Here is a 20497-nt window from a genome sequence, read left to right on the forward strand (position 1 = left end):
GGTCGAGGCTGCGGTGACCGGGAGCGGCCACTGCACTCCAATCTGGGCGACAGAGTGAGACTCCAACTCAAAAAAAAAAAAAAAAAAAAGAATAGAATGCAATAATGATACTGAATATCTTCAGAGCCTACATTAGAAGAACCCAGATCTCTCTTGGGACATTTGCTCAAGGAGTCTTATAGGAGTCTGGCTACCTTGAAACTGCCAGGAGGAGAAATCATGCAGAGATGAGAGTGAGAGAAGGAGTGAGACAGACACAGAGGAGACAGAGACAGACTGACGAAGAGCACAGCAGTTTGAACTTTGTAGTCTAGGCACCAGATAGTGAATAAAAAAGTGCTGAAGATGATTCTAGACCCAGCAAATTCTGATTGCAGGTTTATGAGAGATACTGAATTTTTAAGGTAATTTTTAAGTTAAGCTGCTCAACCTCAGATTTGTGAGCAAAACAAATGACCATTATGTCATAAGCTACTGTTTTGGGGTGGCTTGGAACACAATAATGAATAATTAGAACCATGTTGCTTTTAAAATAAACTAGTCACATCATAAGAATAATTTAATATGCACAAAGAATTTCCTAATTTTGCTCAATATCATTTAATACTTAGAGATAGATATCCAGAAAAAAAGTCTAATATATAAACTGGTAAATTTATAAAAGAGATCATTTCCTCAACATATTTATTGAGCACCTACTATAGACTAGGTAATAGTCTAGGCTCCAAAAATATATCACCGAATAAGATAACAAATGGACAAATTATTTGCCCCTAAGGTCCTATGAGAAAGATAGACAATACATTTTAAACATGCACAAAATAATCCCAGGTAGTCATGTAAACAAGGAAAATATGTTTAGGGTGAGTAAAAGGGACAGTCAAATGAAATGATGATGAAACCATGCAAGGAATTTCGTGAGAAGAATGAGATGATTTTAACTACTCTGGCTCTTGCATAAATGTGACAGAGACGGCAAACTGTTGACAAAAATCTGGGTCTTCTTATTCCTGAGTGTGTAATAAAAATATATTTCAAAGTCTCTAAATCATTGGGTATGGCCATTCTGTCTGAATTCTAACCACTAGAATGTGATAGGAAGTAATGTGTATCTGACCATAAAACCCCCCATGTGCTCATTCAAGCTCCTTTCCACTTCCAGCTGACCAGGATGGAAGCAACACTCACAACAACTTTAGTAGCCGCAGATTGAAGATGGCAGAGTCAAGGTTCTTCTTGAGACCTGAATGACCGCATGGAACAGTCCCCTTACTTTTACAATGAAAAGACTCTTAATAAGCCAGGGAGGATACACTTATGGTTTGGACATGAGTGGGAACTATGAATGTGGAAAGATGTGATAAGACTCTAAGTATATTTTGAAAATAGAGACAGGAGGATTTGCTGATGAATCACCTTCAAGAATGCCAGCTAGAAATTTTGAAAATTTCTCTAATCCTTCTATATTTTTGTAAAACTAGATGATAGAATAGACTTTTGCTGACTCATTGTTTTTGCCTGAAAATAGAATCCACAGAATTCCACTGTAAGTGCAAAACAGACCTCCTTCTTATGCAGAATTTTCAGAGGAAGCAGAAGAAATCCCATTCTATGATTCTTAGACTTTATAGAAAATTAAAAATAAAAAGAAGTATAAGGGATTGACTTTGATTAGGAGGATATCTTTGGAGAAAATTGTGTGATGCAGCTTCTTCCAAATCCAAGGTGGAAAAAGAAGAACGTGATTCATCCCAGTCTTATTGAGCTTTCTATGGTACCTGCCAGATTTGAAATATTTTCCCTGCAATGGAGCCTGATTCATATCTGAAGAAACTAGAACCTATGTGGCAAGAGAATAGAGGTTGCACATTGAAACATGCGTGCTCTCACAGAGTTTATTGCTAAGAATTTCCACCAGACAGATGTGATTCACACAGGGAAGGAGCACAAGCTTTTCTTGGGCTCTGTTTAGCTGACTGCCTAGAGGAGAGAGACAGACTCTCAGCAGAAAGATGGTAGGGGTATAGTACAAGATGCACAAAAAATGTGCCACGTTAATGGACTCTTGGGAAACTCCCATCACCAAAGACTTCTTCTTGATCTACATGGATGTACATATCTTCCAGATAGAGAAGCTTCCAAAGGGTCCATTAATATGCTACATAAGAAACAGAAAAACTTTATACAGAGAAGATCCCTATAGCCTATTCCAAACCAGTATGGTCAGAACCTCACTATCAGGCCAGGGGTAGGTGAGGTGGAGAGGAGAGGAGAGAGAGAATTGACAGACAATGATGAAGAAACCCACCATGCTCCATCTCCCTTTGGTACTGCAGCCCAAGTAGACCAGCCCAGCCAAAAGTAGACCCAAGTTAAGAAGGGGAGAAAATTTTGCATTTTAAATCATGTTTAAAGTTGTATTTTGGATCATACATCATAAATACACTAAACTAAATGTATGTTGTGATTTGACATATTTAAAGGCCACAGCACACTAAAATACAGTAATGCCTTAACCATATTACAAGGCATGCATGTTCAAAACAATGTTTTAATTCATGACAGAAGAGAAATGTTAGGTGTTTCTGCAGACAGTGAATCACAAAACAGAGACTTTTAAATAGAAATGACATTTCATCTAACAAGAGTTTAGAAGTACTGAGCTCAGGACATACAACATGTAGCTGGGAAATCAACATAATATTCCTTTTAGATGTACTAGGCAATTGCTTTTCTCCTAACTTAGGAGAACTGTGGCATAGTCACTGCAATTTCTTAAAGAATCATAAGAAAAAGTGCTGTGCTATATTTATACATGTTTTACCAAAGTCGTAGACCACATGAGATTTGTATTCAGTTTTGTGCTTATTATCTACATATAGCATTATCTACATTATTATTTTAACATGTTCTCTATTTTTTAAAAAATCAAGAATTCAGAAATATTTTTTGAGCTTTATTCTTATTGCTACTCTATAGTCATACTCTGTGCCCAGACATTCTTAAATGGGGATGGGAATTCCATGTACATATACCTTCGTGCTTACTCAGAAACCCGGTCTTAGGATCCTGATTTAATTACAAAAAAAGAATGGGAGAAAAAACCTGAGTTCTATTTCTACTGTATCCTTGATACAGTTAATCTAAGACTTTGCAGAGGTCTATAGATTCAGAAGACTTGAAAATAATATCTTTGATATAATAAAAAGTAAAGTGTTTCCCTTAACTGAATTTCTTGACTTCTGTGAACCAAAATCAGATGCCTCATATTGTTGAAGTTTTTCTCTCCTCAGTTTAATCTAGAACTTTTTAACCAAGGCTATTTTTATATTCAGTAAGATTATATACAAACTTCATTTTTATGAATTATATGAATGCTACTGCTGAGAAGTCCCACTGGCAATATAATATGATTATGCAAATGTACACTCCAGACAAATTAAAGGCATAAAAAGAAATCATAGATTGGAGAAATACATTTTTATGGCTTTATTTATTTCAGGTCTTTCGTGTCAAAGTTGGAAAGTTCCTTTTGCAATGACACAGATAAAAACTGCCAGGTAAGGTAGAGAGGTACAAGTCATTCTCTGAGCACATATTTGTTGTTCATTGAGTTAGCCCTTTACAGAGGGTGCTTGAGCATTTTGAAAATTAAATTCAATGCATCATTTTTCTCTAATGAGTTTCTGTTTTTGATAAAATAGTGGAATAAAGGATTCTATATTGAATCTATGACAGTTAAAGATAGATATTACAATACTTCAATCTTACAATCATTATAGCAAGATTTGGTAGTTATTTCATTCCTACTTGGGAAAGCAACTATTTAAAAAAGCAAACAAACAAAAATAGAAATAAAACAAACAATGGTGCTTATACCACTTTTCTGTTTCTTTTTTTTTTTTTAATTTGGGATTGAGAGAGAACAGAATCTTGTTGCTCACTGAGACAAGGCTTAAAAAAAACCACATTTCTTCAAGGTTGATATTTAAGATAGGAAAGTTGGATACTTCCATTGTGAATCCTATCTTTTAAATTTTTTCCATATATTATTCTTTTGTACTTTTATTTTCCTTAAAGAATTATAAACTCATTTGAGGGTAGGGATTTCATCATTGGTCTTTTTAGTTATGCTCATGCATTCCTTACATTTGCTGAGTCCTTAGCATATGGTAGTTGTCCAGTAGAAGCTCGTTAAACAATTAAAGAAAGAGCACATTTCATTGATTTTGAAATCTAACTTTATTTCCACATATTAACAATTCTGAGATCAGAATGCATCTTAAATTTGATAGCCTGTCACAGATGCTATTAGCTAGGCACAGCACCAATGACCTGACTTGGCAGAAAATCTCAGACAATATTTCTCTATAATTCTGAATTATTAATGTTTTTAATGATACAAGGACAATATTGTATAGTAAAGTATAGTCATCAAAGACTCTGGAAAGAAAACTAATTTAGAAGTTGGGTTCTGAGTATGAAGTATTAGGACTAATTTAATCAATTTATTTTGTATTTATTTTCCTTTTTATGTATGCTTTGTGTGACATATGGTTTAATAGAAAAAACCTAAGTATAGACAAATTTGAAAGAGCTTTTCAATAAGTTGTGTCATAAGAAAACTGCGATAATTTAATGGCAGTATATTTTATTTCATAGTAATACAAAAAACAGCAGTACGCCTTACAATTATTACACATTGTGTAGCCTACAATTTTGTGGTAGATAGTGCACTATCCATAACATCTTTATTTACACTATAATGCCTTGCAGTCTTTTGAACAGAGTATCTTTTTTTGGTCAAGTAACCTATTTCTTGTAATTTGGATAATATCAGATTATGAAATTGCCACAATCTGTATTCACGAAATCACAATATACTCAATATACTCAATTATGTATTGCTTCCATCATCATCCACTGTCATGAGTAATTTTCATTTGTGTGTTCGAGGGTTCTCTTTGGAAGTGAGACATGAAGAAGTATATGATTTCTTTGTACATCCTCCTTGCATCTCCTCTGCACCCTCCAAGATGGAGGAACACGATCAGTGTGTAGCACCAGCATAACCACTGGCAGAAGCTACACTTAAACAGCGTTACTACTGCTGATGTAGTGACTCACATCTTACTTCAATTCCTTCAATAGGCATTGCCTTTTCTATCTCTGACTTTTCTAAATCTTTCCCCAACTTCAGTCTGTCAAAACTCTACTCAATTTATAAGCCCTAGTACAAATGGCATTAGATATTCCCTAATAACCTCAGCCAGAAGTTTCAAAGTTGTTTTTAAAAATTCTTTACTTTCTATTTATTTGTGTCAAATACCATATCCTATGACTATTGATATATTTTATTTTCTCTATCTGATGGTGGAATCCTTGAGACAGGGTAATGTGTTATAGATCTCTTTATAACATCACAACTTAAAGCACTGGTTATAATTAGAGTTCAATATATGTTCATCAAAATTAACTTGATACATTTACAAAATTTCTGAGCTAATATACAGTCTGTGTAACAATGTCTTATCCTCTATGCCACATTTTCCTTTTAGTCATTCTTTCTTACAAAGAACCATGCAAAAAGTATTCAATTGTATCACTAAGAATATGTTATGAAAACTATTCAATGCAAATATAAAGTACTGTTATTAAGATTTATATTTTTTTAAGTTTACTTATAGTTAGACACCATTATTATCTACAGGTAACTATCTCTGTATTTTGCAGATAGAGGCAACATTTGAGGAACTAATTTTATATCAACCATTATTTGTTTTTTGATAGCCTAACCCAGACATCTACATTGTAACATTCTCAAGAGAGACTTACCTCGCACAATGATGTTGGTGGACTTTTTGGCTGGGTTTCCCACATTATTATTGGCAATGCAACTGTAAGTACCAGCATCTTCTGAGGTGATGGCAGGTATGGTCAAAGTTCCTCCATTCAGAACAGTCTTTTCGGGCAAAATCCTGAAGGACCTGACCCAGGTGAGAGAAGGTGCAGGCTCCCCTCCTGTTGTCACACATACTAATGTGATGGCCTCTCCAGGATTCACAATTATAGGGTCATCCACCAAGAGTTTGATTGACGGAGATGCTAAAAGACATAAAGAACAACATATACCTATTTAGATATGCTATGCTCAGAATTCAACAGCATGCATTATATAACTCATCCATTCAAACAATTCAAATGAAAAACTGTTTTCTTTGGTCAAAATAATACTGTATGACTCAAATTTACACAAGAATCATTGGTTTCATATTTTAATTACACACTGTAAACTTATAGAAATGTCTTGACAAACTTACACATGGAGAGGAGAATTGATATTTTTTCCCCTGGATTATTGTTCTGAACTTGGATTAACGAGAGTGACTAAAGTTTTAAAAGTTTATTTATTTATCCATTTATTTGTATACTTACTGACTTTAGAGATTGAGTCTCACTTTGCCACCCAGGCTGGAGTGCAATGGCGTGATTATAGCTACCTTTAACCTGGAGATCCTGTACTCAAGTGATCCTTTTGCCTCAACCTCCCTAGTAGCTATGACTACAGGAACACGCCACTACTCCCAGCTAATTTATTTTATTTTACTTTTTGTTTAGGTGGGGTTTTGGCATACAGCCCATTCTGGTCTTGATCTCTTGGCCTCTAGTGATACTGCAGCTCTGGCTTCTCAAAGAACTGGGATTATAGGAATGAGTCACAATACCTGGCCTCCTTTCTCTTTTAATGCTGACAATTGTCTCTTGTTTTTATAATTTCCAGTATAGACATCACAGCTTTTTAGTTCTTGTATTTTTGTGGTGAAGATGATCAATTATTGAATTTTGGGTTTATTTTAAGTTAAAATAACAAATTTTTGAACCCTGAACACAACCAATGAGAGATAAAGGCATAGATCACCTATCTTTTACTATTCAATGAGCCTTAATTTTGTTCTTAAAAGAAATAACAAAATCATCTCATTCTAATGCAGTGCCCATCTTTCATCTCCAACCTCTTCAATTACAAAGGTAGAGGCAGTGAGTTCTCATAAACACTGACTAAAAACTTACAAAGAAAAAAAGACATGAAAGCTCAAGCACATGTACCAAACCATGCCTGCCACAACTCAAATGTTTGGGTTATAATAATTTCCTAGTGAAATTAGTCCTTTGCAATGTTTTTGGTTAAAAAGTAGAGTGATAAACATCCATTCAGTAGAAAATGCTGTGTTACAGCCTTTTCATCAAACACTCAAAACAGAAACTGCAAGAACTATATTCATATATAGCACTTTTTTTTCTGCTTACACCGCAGCGCTAGCCTAAATAATGCATCCCTAAATAAAAACAGGGAAATGAATTATACTGACATTTGCGTTCACACATTCAGAAATATTTTATGTCAAAGTTAGAGCTGTATTTTATGAAATCAATCCATATTAGACACATTTAAACTTTACAATTGAACTGCATGACTTTCTTAGATATTAACTTCAGTTTAGAGTTGAAGATTGTTTTTCTCAGAATAAAAGGTAGATCCCAAGGGGAAGGGAGGTGGGATTAATGGTAGCCAATATCTGTCTGGGGACGGGACGCGGGCACACCTCATCAACAAGGGTACCTGCACAATGCATATTTGAATACCTAACCCTTAATTGTACCCCACAATTTTAAAATAAAAAATATGTATTAAAATAAAAAAAAGGTAGACTCCTTGTGTGGTTCAATGTAGTCTACATTCTTTGAAAAATAAAAGCCAGAGGAAACAAGAAAGTGTTTCCATATTATGGTTCTAAGGGAAAGACATGAAGTATCTACTGGTACTTGTTGTATGCTAGCTCTTCTGACATCACTTTAAACAATATGGGAATTTCCAAAATGACATACTATCAGCCCTTCTGGAGTATTGATATTAAATTATAAAGAGTTTTAAAATTTATGATTAAAATATTATTTAATTACTCAAGTTTTTGTTTCTCATCAAAAACTTGTTGGGAAGTGCCTATCATGAAAGTAATGTGCAAAAAACCTTGCAGTTTGATGGGGAACAAAAGTATCTCAAAAAAGTCATTAATATTGTGAAACTGAGAGAAGATATTACTAATTAAATATTCTGGAAATAGATATTTTACTTAATTATGAATATGTCAGAATAAAAAGTATGGAAATTCCTTATAACCTGACGTAGGTAACGAGCATAATCTTACGAAATAATTTGGTTAAAATATTGTTAGAGAAGTTCCAATATTTATGTAATATTAACAAAACTTTTAGTCAATTAAAAAGGCCCAAGGCCTAAAGGCCATTAATAGCATGTTTGGACTATGGAAACACACAATCATGACATTAAGTCAAGGAACAGTTGCCCGTCAAATTGACTTATACAATATGATTTGTTTTATATTTTTTAAAGAAAAAAGCTCAAGAGAATTTCAAAGGTCCAAAAAAATGCATATATAACAAGATCACTGTTTTAACTACAATGCCTTGCAAAATTACATTGATAGCCTTATTTAAAAACGTACTCTTTTCCAAATTTGACTTGAAAACAGTGTTGCACAAGCTAATTTAATTAATGATGGTGCTTATTTTCTCTGATTGTGCCTGAAATTAAAAATAAAACAGACCACAAAATGGCTAACAATTTTAAGACTTTAAAAATATTCATATGTATATATTTATATCAAAAAATATAGCTTTAAGTCCCAAAAGAAAAAAAGTTGAAATAATTGTCATTTTTGTTCTAGTATCTTACTTTTGATTCCATAAATATTAGTTTAAACTATAAGCCTTTCTTAAGAACCAGAAACATGATGATTTATCATGTTTAAGTGTAAACCATGACCTAAAAAATATATAAATATTTTTGTTTATTAGAATATCTTAAAGAAAATATTTCATATTGGATGAATTATTTGCTAACCTTGGGGTAATGCAAAACAAGGTGGGTTAGTCACTCCCTTTTCTTTTTTTTTTCTCTTTTTTTTTTGAGTCAGAGTGTCACTCTGCCACCCACATTGGAATGCAGTGGCAAGCTCAGGGACACAGCATTCTTGACCTGCTAGGCTCAGGCATCCTTCTGCCTTAGACTTCCAAGTAGCTGGAACTGCAGGTGTGTGCCACCATGCCCAGCTAGTTATTTATTTATTTATTTTAGAGATAAGTTCTCGCCAAGTTGCACAAGCTGGTCTCGAACCCCTGGCTCAGACAATCTTCTTGCCTTCACCTTACAAAGTGCTGGTATTACAGGTGTGAGCCACTGTGCCCAGTCGCTTTCACTATTTAGAGGCTTCCACAACCCTCCTATTTTCCCCTTCGTATCACATTGTATAATATTAGCCAGGCTACTACCGTGGCTCTTCAGGAGGATGTAAAGTGTTGTGACTGAAATCTCTACAGGATGGGGTGATGGCTAAGTGGTAAGAGCACACATATCCGGAGCAAAACACCTGGGTTCAAAAATCTTGATTTTTGTCATTTAATAATTGTGAGAACTTGGGAATGTTCTTTCTCTTCCGAGTGCCTCAATTTCCCATTGTTGAAATAGAGAAATACAATGTAACTATATTATACAGTATTGAAAAGACATGACATGTATAATGACCTTACAAAAGTACCTAGCATAAAATATGCCCTGAATAAGTGCTTATTGTTGTCATTTTTATTAGCACCCTCACAGCCTGGTTGGGTGGTTAGAACTTAGTGAGTGCTTAATAAATATTTTGCTTTTTTAGTTTCCCCAGATGAAAAATGTCTTCAAAAGGAAACGTTTTGCTGACGTGGATGAGGTGAAGCAAGAAATGGCAGAAGCACTAAAAGCCATCAAAATTGATAAGTTCAAAAACTGTGCTGAGCAGTGAAAAAAAGCATCACAACAGGTATACTGCATTCAACAGAAAATACTTTGAAGGCAACTGAAGTCTAAACATATAAGAATAAATATACACTTTTTATAAATATATTCCATTTTGGAGGTGTCCTTCATATGTGTACAGTGTGTATTGGTTTATTATTCCATAACTATAACAGAATAAATATGGAAGGTCATAGAGATCACAAATTATCTTATTACCATGAGAAAAAGTACACTGTTCTAAAACAATTACAGAATCTAAATGTCCATTCATTCTTCACAAGAATATATAAAACAGATTATTGCTTTAAGCTAATTTTTAAGTTATACAAAAATCAAACACGAAGGCTGAAATGGGACAAGAGAAACACTTTATGAGATAGTTAAAACATTTATTTGAGATGTTCAGCAAACAAAAATGAAAAGTAGAAAAAGGTGAGATATATAAACAAAAGAATTCAGATTAAGTAAAGCATTTATATTAGAAAATCATAGATTATTTTAAACATGTTTTCTAGTTATTTTAAAAACATGGTTCAAATTACATAAAAGTCATTTCAACTACATGACCAGTTATAAATATGTTCTACAAATGCAGTGCTTAAAAATGACTATGGTGCCAGTCAGACTTTCAAATTGGTAATCTGTCAACACTTAACGATGGAAGGCACAGGTCACCACAACTGTTGTCACAGAGATTTGTCTCTCCTGTTCAAGATCAGCATGCCAATATTCTAGCATGTTAGATGGGTCCTCTTTTGGGAATATTTGGACAGGCAGATGGATGGATAGATAGATGATAGTCTGACAGACAAACAGAAGTTATTAATCCAGGGAGAGACATAATGAAGTCAAATGTAAAGAAAGTAAAAGAGGGAGAAAGAAAGAGGGCAAGAGAGGGGAGGGGAAGGCAAAAAGTCTATGCTTTCTATTTTCCAAAATCTAAGAGCTCACCAAAAATTGTAAACTCTTAATAGAACTTCAACAGCTGTAATATAGAGAGTATATTTTAGAAATATGCCTAAGAAAGGGAATTCTTTTTATGCCCTTTCAGCAAATTTTCCCCTGGCAAATAAGCAACAAAAGTTTTCTCAGACTAGGTAACAGACACTTCAGGGGGTTCAAGAAAGGGATGACTAGGCTTCTGACTACCACACCAAATCCCAAACATTTATTTGGATATTCAAGAGCAGAGAGGATCTGTGAGTCCCTACTTGCTTGAGGTCACTGAATATGACTAGCCAAACAGATAAAGACATAGCAATCTCAGGGAAAAGACTTCATGCCCCAGGGAAACAGCTCACAGCTATTGTGCGAGGGGTGGAATGGAAGGGGCAGAGAGACCAGCCAGAAATGAAAGAGTCAAGACAAGAAGAATAGGAAAGGTCTCAGGAAATACAAGCCCAGCAGAGGATTCAGGTCTTACTCTCCAGGTCTTGGCACAATAGCATGCCCTAGAATTTAAACAAAGTGAGAATCCAAAACTGACAGAGATAAAACTTCTGAAGTTATGCCAGAATAGGTGGTTAAAAGAAAAAGTGAAACTGAATTGTGGGATAATAAATAAAGATGCAAGCCGGGCTCGGTGGCTCAGCCTGTAATCCCGCGCCTTTGGGAGGCTGAGGTGAGTGGATCGCCTGAGCCCGCGGGTTCGAGACCTTCCTGGGCAGGCAAGACCTCATCTCTACAATAAAATCAAAAAATCAGCCGGGCGTGGTAGTGCGCGCCTGTAATTCCGGCTACTCGGAAGGCTGAGGAGGAAGGATCGCCGGAGCCCAGCAGGTCGAGGCTGCGGTGGCCGGGAGCGGCCGCTGCACTCCAGTCCGGGCGACAGAGTGAGACTCCGACTCAAAAAATAAAAAATAAATAAATAAATAAATAAATAAATAAGTAAATAAATACAGATGCATTTCTTTCAAACCTGAGTTTGGAGACTGGGATTCAGGCCCACTACAAATTTTTAGTGATTCACCTCCTCATAAGGTCTTCTGGATGTGTGATGCAAAGATTTAGTTTGGGGTTAATTAAGAATACATTCTGTAGAAAGAGAATACTATTTCAGCAGAGGTTAATGACTTATTGGGTGTTTGCTTTTACTGCTACCTAACATAATAAGTAAACATGATGATAAACAGGATTTTAAAAATCTGAAAACAGAATTAAGTGTGAATCGACTTTATATTGGTATAGACTTTGGGTCTCTCTGGAACTGGGACGCTTAACTCTAATAAAGGAGCCTAGCTTTCCATCCAGATTCTCTGATTATTGGTATGAATATGAAGCAGTAAACTACTGCATGAACCTGCCAGTTGCCTTGAATTACAGTTATTCTAACTCAAGATAGAGACTTGTTTTTCTAAATGGAAGTAACCTGCGTATTATAAAATAACTTAATTCATAGGGAAAAATCACAAGGAATAAGAAATGTGAAAACCAGAATGAAAGCCCCACCCCAACCTTGGGAAGGTGAATCTCCTCTCTCTCTCTCTCTAATTTACTTTCTAAATAAACTATATTTTCCAATCTAACACACACACACACACACACACACACACACACACACACACACACACACACCAGAACGAACTCCACATTTAAAAATGCTCAGTTAGGATAGCATCAGCTTGATTTGAATCCCCTTCCAACAGGTCATGGCACAGCAGTTCATTTGGGCTGGGACACAGTAAACACGTTGAAGGAACAGAGAAGGACAACAAGGAAGAAAGAAAAGCCAATAAAAGGGCACTAATGGGCAGATTATCACTGCAGGGAAACTCGGAACTCAGCTCCCTGCTGTGGGGAACCTCCTGAGAGATCAAATAGAGGGCACCTCAGAAATCTCTTTGAAGAACAAGGAGATTGAGGTGTTTATCCATCCACTCCTGGACTGCATTAATTGACAATTATTCTGCGCGCCTTAACTTTCCAGTCTTGTGTTCTGGCTGAACTCATTCCTGCATTCAGAGAAACTGCTCAGACAGAAGGAGTTATAATAATACAGAATCTGCCCAAAGAAACTGCAGTAACCTCCAGGCCAGGCTAGGAGGGAGAAACAGAGCATTCTCAGTGTTTGCTATGGAGTAGCTGCCATGTAAATTCAATAATGGCTACAGACGATATGCAAAGAATAGAGAAATAAAGAACAAGGAAGGGACGGTGGTAACTGAATGAACATTTATCCATCAGGATACAGGTGCCAGTTAAATGAATATGCACACAGTATGAATTAAAGAGAGAGGAGGTTAGAAACACAATTAACTCTACATTTTAAAACTGTAGGACATAAATTTATATACCACGTAAGCAAACATATAAGCAAACCAAATTCAACTTGTATGAAAAAAGACATGCTTATGCAATGCTTATAGATTCAAGGAACAGAAAAATATTTCTCTTGAAGGAACTAGGCATTTTACTGAGATAAAAATATCGCTATTTTTACATATTTCACTGACATTCATTTTCAGCATGTATTTCATTGAAACACAATGACAGTGAGAATTTCACAAAATATAGACGAGAGAATGTATTAGAAGTTGATTTGAAAACAAAATAATCTACTCATTTAGTTGGGCTTACTTTTCAAATATTATCATTCATATATTGATTGATTCTCAGGAAGCCCAAGAATGATATCATACTGGGAAATTCTATTTAAAATGATGCTCCAGCATATGACAATATTTGAAATAGTATTCATAAATAGTTTTTAATGTAGGAGTGAACTTTTCCCACAAATATTGAAGCTAAAATGCATTTCTCATTATTTTAATATTCACAAGACAGATATTCCTGGAAATGGCTGAGAAGGCAGGGTAAGTGTGTTCCTTCATGGAAAATTGCATAAAAGTTTTTTTTAGAAGAGAGCCAATTCATATGATCATGGGTCCCGAACCAGAGATTTCCTAGATGGGTTTTGTTTGCCTGACACAGTATCTGTTGTTATTATTACTGTTATTACTATGATTTCATCATCATCAGTGAATGAATGTTTTCAGACATTGTGTGTTCTTCCTAGACAATACACTCCCTATTCCTTTATTCAATAAACATTTTTAGAGCATAAACTATGTATCAGGCCCTATGATAGTCACCCACAATATATCAGTCAACAAAACAAAGCATCACTTAACTCAGAAATTTACAACTTAACAAAAGAGAGCTGGCTCTCTCCCAAGATTTCCATTGTCTCAAATGACAACAACGTTTATGCCATTAAGCGCAGTTAGTAAAGAAAACTGCCAAAAGGTACATTTTTCAGTGAACTGAGACTTTACAAAATGCAACAAGTGACACTTACATTTGAATCTAATCACTGAACAATATAAATAGAAAAGCTAGAAATAGAACTTGAGTTCCTGGTTCAATAAAGCAAAAAAAGATGATTACAGTTCATAACCTATACCAAATAGTTGGGGTATTAATAACTAATAGCCTGAAAGGTCTTCATAAACATTGAAAAGACATGATGAAGAAAAACCTTAGTATCACAAATATCTCCCTCCCTTGTCCAACAATCCATTACTATTCTTTCCATTAGGTGAGGGCTTGGCAATTTTGGTCTCATTCAAGTTTACAAGAAACTGAGCATTTATTTGTTATTACAGAATCACAGATGGAGAAAAAAATCCAAGCTAAACACCTTGCACTAAAGAGTTTATCTCCCATAAAATTTTTTTGTTTTATGGAAAACACTGGCATATTGAGTGTGGTACTAGATTGTAAAGATATCTTCATCAGAAGATTAGCAGATCGTGAACTATTTCTGCTGCCTGGAATTCTCTTCCATTGCTTGTCAACTTAGTAAGCCAGTTGTCAGATAATATATTATGCTATAATAACAATATCAATTTTTCACCAAAATGTCCAGATATTTTTCCAGGTCAATTGAGTTGTTTCTTCTTTTGTATGAGTAGTTATTTATAATACCCCCTCATTAGAACATGTGTCCCTACCCTTTCACTTGAGATATTTGGTAATAGGAAGGGTATCAGGATGAAAAGGGTGTGCTTCTTATATTTGACCACCAATACCCAGAAAAGAATCTGACAAAGAATTAGGTATTCAATAAAGTCTTACTGAATAAAAGAATACTTAAGTTAAAAATTGATGAACAGAAACTCCATTTAAGTCTTGACTATATACCATAAACTTAATTTAAAATAATCAGAATAAAAATAATGTGAAAGAATGTGACATATGACTTAGAATTTCATGAACCGCTTATTGATAAATTCTAGTTCTGAAGACCTGCCAGTTATTTCATTGTTTAATTCATTTTAACTTAACCATGTTTTATATTACTAACACTGAAATGGCAAATAATTTATTCATCAAAATTTAGCATACTACTCACACAAAACATAAAACAGTCTATTATTTACACCTCTTTATAGTTAATTCCTTATTTGGTTATGCCATCAAACATTACCATTAAGGAACCATGTAACTAAGCCAAATTTTAACACTGAAACCAAAATAAAGAACACATGGCCATTTTCATAGGAGGACCAGTATGTAGTCAATTCAATACAGATTTTTTTAAAATGTCAAGATTCAAGGCTCTTTTGTGAGAGTAATATAGCAACAGCAGAAAAGATAAAGACATCACCTTTAACAGCATCTAGTGTTGATCTCATAGATGTATTTTCATTTTGTACCATATTGGAAATATATTCTCTGTTGGAGAAAAGATTTTATCTGATACAGATTAGTCATTACTTCTGTTACTCATTCTGGGGACACTTCAGTTTAGTGTTATATTTTGAAACATTTTATGTTTTATAACTTCATTTTATTGAAACTTTGGCTAGCATTTGTTTATAACCAACCTTAAGGAATAATACTGAACACATTTAGCTCTGCTTGGTCTCTGCATTTTTAGAGGATCAATCTAAAAATGAAGAAATTCTGTCAGACAATTTCTAAAGGATTCCTTGGAGCAAGTTTTAACCATAATTAGGAAAATTCCTGGGGCATATAGCCTCCTATTCTATGACATATGTATGCTCGGGTTACTCAGATGTCTAAATTGGTTCCATAATATAGGAAAGATTAACAATTACATAAGAAGCTTAATTAGTCAGGTCATGATTACAACAAAATAAACTGATTGCAAATTGAGAGATGTACCTATATTCTATGTTAAGAAAAATTGCTAATTCAAAATATGCTTCTTAAGTACAAATTGTATACTAGGCATTGAAGATATTAATACAAAACAGATGAAAATCCTGCCCTTGTATAGTTTGCAATTAGATGGAGACAATTATGACTCTTAATATGTACCATGGCACTCTCCAAAAGCTTTACATATATTAACTTAGTTAACTGTATGAAGTAGGTACTATTATTACTTTATTTTACTTATCATCAAGCTGAGAAACAGTTTAGATAACTTGCCCTAAATCATATAGCTGGTGAAAGGTGGGAATGGGATCCTAATCTAGGTAGTCTGCTTGAGATGGATACACAATATTGTAGATAAACTCCAGAGCAAAACAAATAAAGGTCACAATTTCCAAGTTCATTTAAAAGCTTAATGATATTTAAGCCAGAAAAAGACTTAGTGCTTTTTTCTGTAAAAGAAAAAAGAAAGAATAATACTGATGCTATCCATTATATTATAAAAATCGAGGTAGAGTAAAAACAAATTTGGTTTACTAGTCAAAATTCCAAAAATATCCACTATCCAAAATAGAAGTTGAAAAGGATTTGTGAACCTCTTAAGTCATAATTCCAAAACCTAAATTCTGAAGTGTCTATGGAAGAGGCTCTTAAACTGTTGCTCAGGATGTGTTCACAACTGATACACATAAAATTTTAACAGTTCAGTGGTTTACAGTCTCAGAATCTAGGAGGCAAGAAAGGGAAATTTAAACAAAGACTTTCTGCTACAGGAAAATGAAGAGTAACAGTGGCAGATGGCAATTTGCCAGCAAGAAAAGAATATGATAAATGATTACATTATTATATAGACTAGTAAATAAGGTAACAGCAAACAATATTAACCTAGCTTCCATCTATTTCACCCAAAGTTCCCAAAATGACAGATTGGGCAGGATAGTTTAAGAAAGAAAGAAAATGAGTAATATCTCCATAAACTTAGAGTTATTAGTAAGACAAGGATTTGAGACACAAAATTTACACATAGTTTTCCATGGTAGAGTCTAGAGAAGATATAGATAGTCTGTCTTCAGAGCTCATACTCTTACGCTGAGCCTAGGCCAACTTTGTAGCATGGACTAAAATATGAACAGTGAATGGACAAAGTTGAAAAGACTAATATGAGAAACCTGGAATGTAGAATAATAGCAATGCTAATTTAATATTAAAAGGAAAAGAGGAAAGAAAAGATAGAAAGCAAAGAAGAAGAGGAAGAGGGGAAGAAAGAGAGAATGAGAAAAAAATTTTTGCTTATGCTTTTAAGGTTTGCTATAAAATACAAAAGGTAGGCAAAAAGAAAAAAGTGATTTATATTTTGCTGAATACACTACTGAACTAAAGGACAGAAAAAAGCATGTAAATTACATACGTTCATAGTTACACTCAAGTATTATAATAATCATGTCTCTTTTTTTTTTGAGTTGGAGTCTCCCTCTGTCACCCAGGCTGGAGTGCAGTGACATGTTCACAGCCACCATAGCTTCAGCCTGCTGGCTCTGCCTTAGCCTTCTAAGTAGCTGGAACTACAGGCACGTGCCACCACACCTGGCTAATTTTTTTGATTTATTGTAGAGATGAGGTCTCACCATGTCGCCCAGGTTGGTCTCGAACTCGTGGGCTCATACAATCCTCTTGTCTCGGCCTCCCAAAGTGCTGGGATTACAGGTTTGAGCCACTACACCTGACATCAGTTACTTTTAATTCTAGACATAGTTTTTAAAATAGGATAATTATATCATATATTGAGTGCATGAATTGGATGACAACTCAAACAAGTACAGTGTCAAGTGGACCCCAAACCTTATCAAATACTCCTAGTTATTCTCATGGTTGAATTGTTACTCTAGCCTCCAATGAATATATGTACATTGAAGGTGTCAGAATGAGGGGTCTAATTCTAAGCAGTGAAGGCACCTCAATAAAGACCTGCCGTGAAAAATATCCTAGATATATTTAAATTTTGCTTTATATGTTTTTGGAAGATGTTTTCCTTTCAAACAAAGGCATACAAAGTATTTTTAACTTTTATGTTTATATTAAAATGCCATCCCCTTAGCTAATTAAATAAAAAGGAAAAAAGAGAGAAAAGGATTGACAGCATTATTTGTTACAAATAAATGTGTCATTCCACTTCTCAAAAGAAGACATACAAGCAGGTAACAGGCACATGAAAAAACGCTCAACCTCATTAATCATCAGAGAAATGCAAATCAAAACTACAGTGAGATACCACCTAACTCCAGTAAGGCTATCATTAATAAGTCAAAAAACAATAGATGTTGGCGTGGGTGTGATGGAAAGGGAACACTTTTATACTGTTGGTGGGAGTGCAAGCTAGTTCAATCTCTATGGAAAGTGGTGTGGAGATTTCTACAAGAACTAAAAACTGACCTTCCATATGATTCCAGTAATCCCTCTCCTAGGAATATACCCAGAGGAACATGAATCATTCTACAAAATAGACACCGGCACATGCATGTTTATTGCTGCACTAGTCACAATAGCAAAAACATGGAACCAACCCTACTGCCCATTGAAAGTGGACTGTCTAAAAAAATAAAAGTGGTATATATACACGATAGATTACTATGTAGCCATAAAGAAGAACAAAATCACCTACTTCACAGCAAATTGGATGAAATTGGAGATCATCACACTAAGTGATGTATCACAGCAACAAAGAACTGAATACTGCATGTTCTTACTCATAAGTGAGCCCTGAAAAATAGACATGAGCATAAAAAATTGGCAGTTGTGGGGTGCTACTAGAAAAGGGAGGGAGGGAGGAGGGTAGGGAACACATGACAACACAAAGGATACCTGGTCAACTACCAGGGGGAGTGAGGGCCAGTTGGAAGCACAAATTTCACCTGCATGCAGCCTACTTATGCAGTTAATGATCACTTGTACCCCACATTTCTATAATAAAATAAAGAAAAATTAAAATAAATGTGTCATTCAACATGAAAAAATAAATTCATGTTATATACCACATTAACAGAATAAAGGATAAAAAATTCACATGATTGTCTTAATATTAGAGAGAAAAATCATTAAGACCTGCCCTGAAAAATACCCTAGATAAAGTACAGCATCTTTTCATGATAAACTCTCAATAAACCAGGAATAGTAGGAAATTACCTCAAAATAATAAACACTATATATGAAGAGTCCACAGAAAACATCATATTCAATAGTGAAACACTGAAAGTTTTTCCTCTAAGACTGGAAGGAATGCCTGCTTCCACAATGTATTTTCAGCAGTCAGTCAACAGTAAGTCATAGCCAGAGTAATTAGACAAAAAAAAAAAAAAAAAAAAAAAAAACCAAAATAAAATAAAAGGCATTCAAATTGAAAAGCAAAAAGTGAATTTGTCTCTGCAAAACACATGATCTTATTTATTTATAGTAAATTTTAGAAATTGCATTAAGAAAATTAAGTAAAGTTGCAGGGTAAAAAATCATAAATGAAAAACAGTTCTGTTTCTATCACTAACAGCAAAGTATCTGAAAAAGAAATTAGAAAAACAATCCATTTGCAATAACACCCAAAAGAATAAAATATCTAGAAATAGAAAGCGAAAGACTTAATATTAAAAATTATAAATCATTCATGAAAGAAATTATACAAGACACAAACAAATGAAAAGTCATCCTTGTTTATAGAATGGAAGATTTAATATTGTTAAGCCATCCACACTGTCCAAAGCTATCTACATATTCAGTGCAATCTTTTTTAATATCTCAATGACATTTTTTAAATAGACATACGAAAAAATTCTAAAATTCACATAGCACCACAAAAACCACAAATAGGCAAATCAATCTTGAGAAAGAAGAACAAAACAGAAGGCAGTACAGTTGCTGATTTCAAATATATTACAAAGTCATGCTATTCCATGCATTATAATATTGGCATAAAGGAAGACATATAGACAAATGGAATAGAATACAAAGCCAAGAAAAAAATCCACCAATGTATAGTCAACTGATATTTGATGACAAGTGTGTCAAGAAAACCCAAAGATAGTCTCTTTGACTAATGGTGTTGGACAAACTAGATATCCATGGCAAAAGAATGAAGTTGGAGCCCAAACTTTTACCATACACCAAAATCAACTCAAAATAGGTATAAAACAAAAAATAAACAAATGAGAATGCATTAAAACTCAAACACTTCTGCACAGCAAAGGAAACGATCAACAGAGTGAAAAGACAATCTATGAAATGGGAGAACAAATTTGCAAACCACATATCCAACTTGGGTTAATTTCCAAAATTTGTAAGAAAACCCTAAAACTCAATAGCAATCAATAAAAAAATGAATAACCCAATGTTAAAATGAGATATAAATATCTTTGGCCAATTTATACAAAACTGATATCTAACATCTATGAAGATTCTGCTGATTTATTAAGGATGACTAAATAATAGAAAATGGTGGCTCAGCCTGTCATCCCGCGCCTTTGTGAGGCTGAG

General features: G+C 34.4%; 1 protein-coding gene across 1 annotated transcript in view; it reads right to left on the minus strand.

The window, feature by feature from the left end:
• The window catches only part of LOC103273992 (MAM domain-containing glycosylphosphatidylinositol anchor protein 2-like), a 647680-nt gene that overhangs the window by 52807 nt on the left and 574376 nt on the right, over positions 1-20497 (minus strand). The window contains exon 6 of the mRNA XM_008071450.2: positions 5836-6105. Coding sequence (XP_008069641.1) covers positions 5836-6105 — 270 coding nt within the window. The remainder of the gene's footprint in view (positions 1-5835; positions 6106-20497) is intronic.

This window comes from Carlito syrichta, unplaced genomic scaffold (assembly GCF_000164805.1).
Source record: "Carlito syrichta isolate Samal-C Ts95f unplaced genomic scaffold, Tarsius_syrichta-2.0.1 Scaffold314333, whole genome shotgun sequence".
In the NCBI taxonomy this organism is placed as follows: domain Eukaryota; kingdom Metazoa; phylum Chordata; class Mammalia; order Primates; family Tarsiidae; genus Carlito; species Carlito syrichta.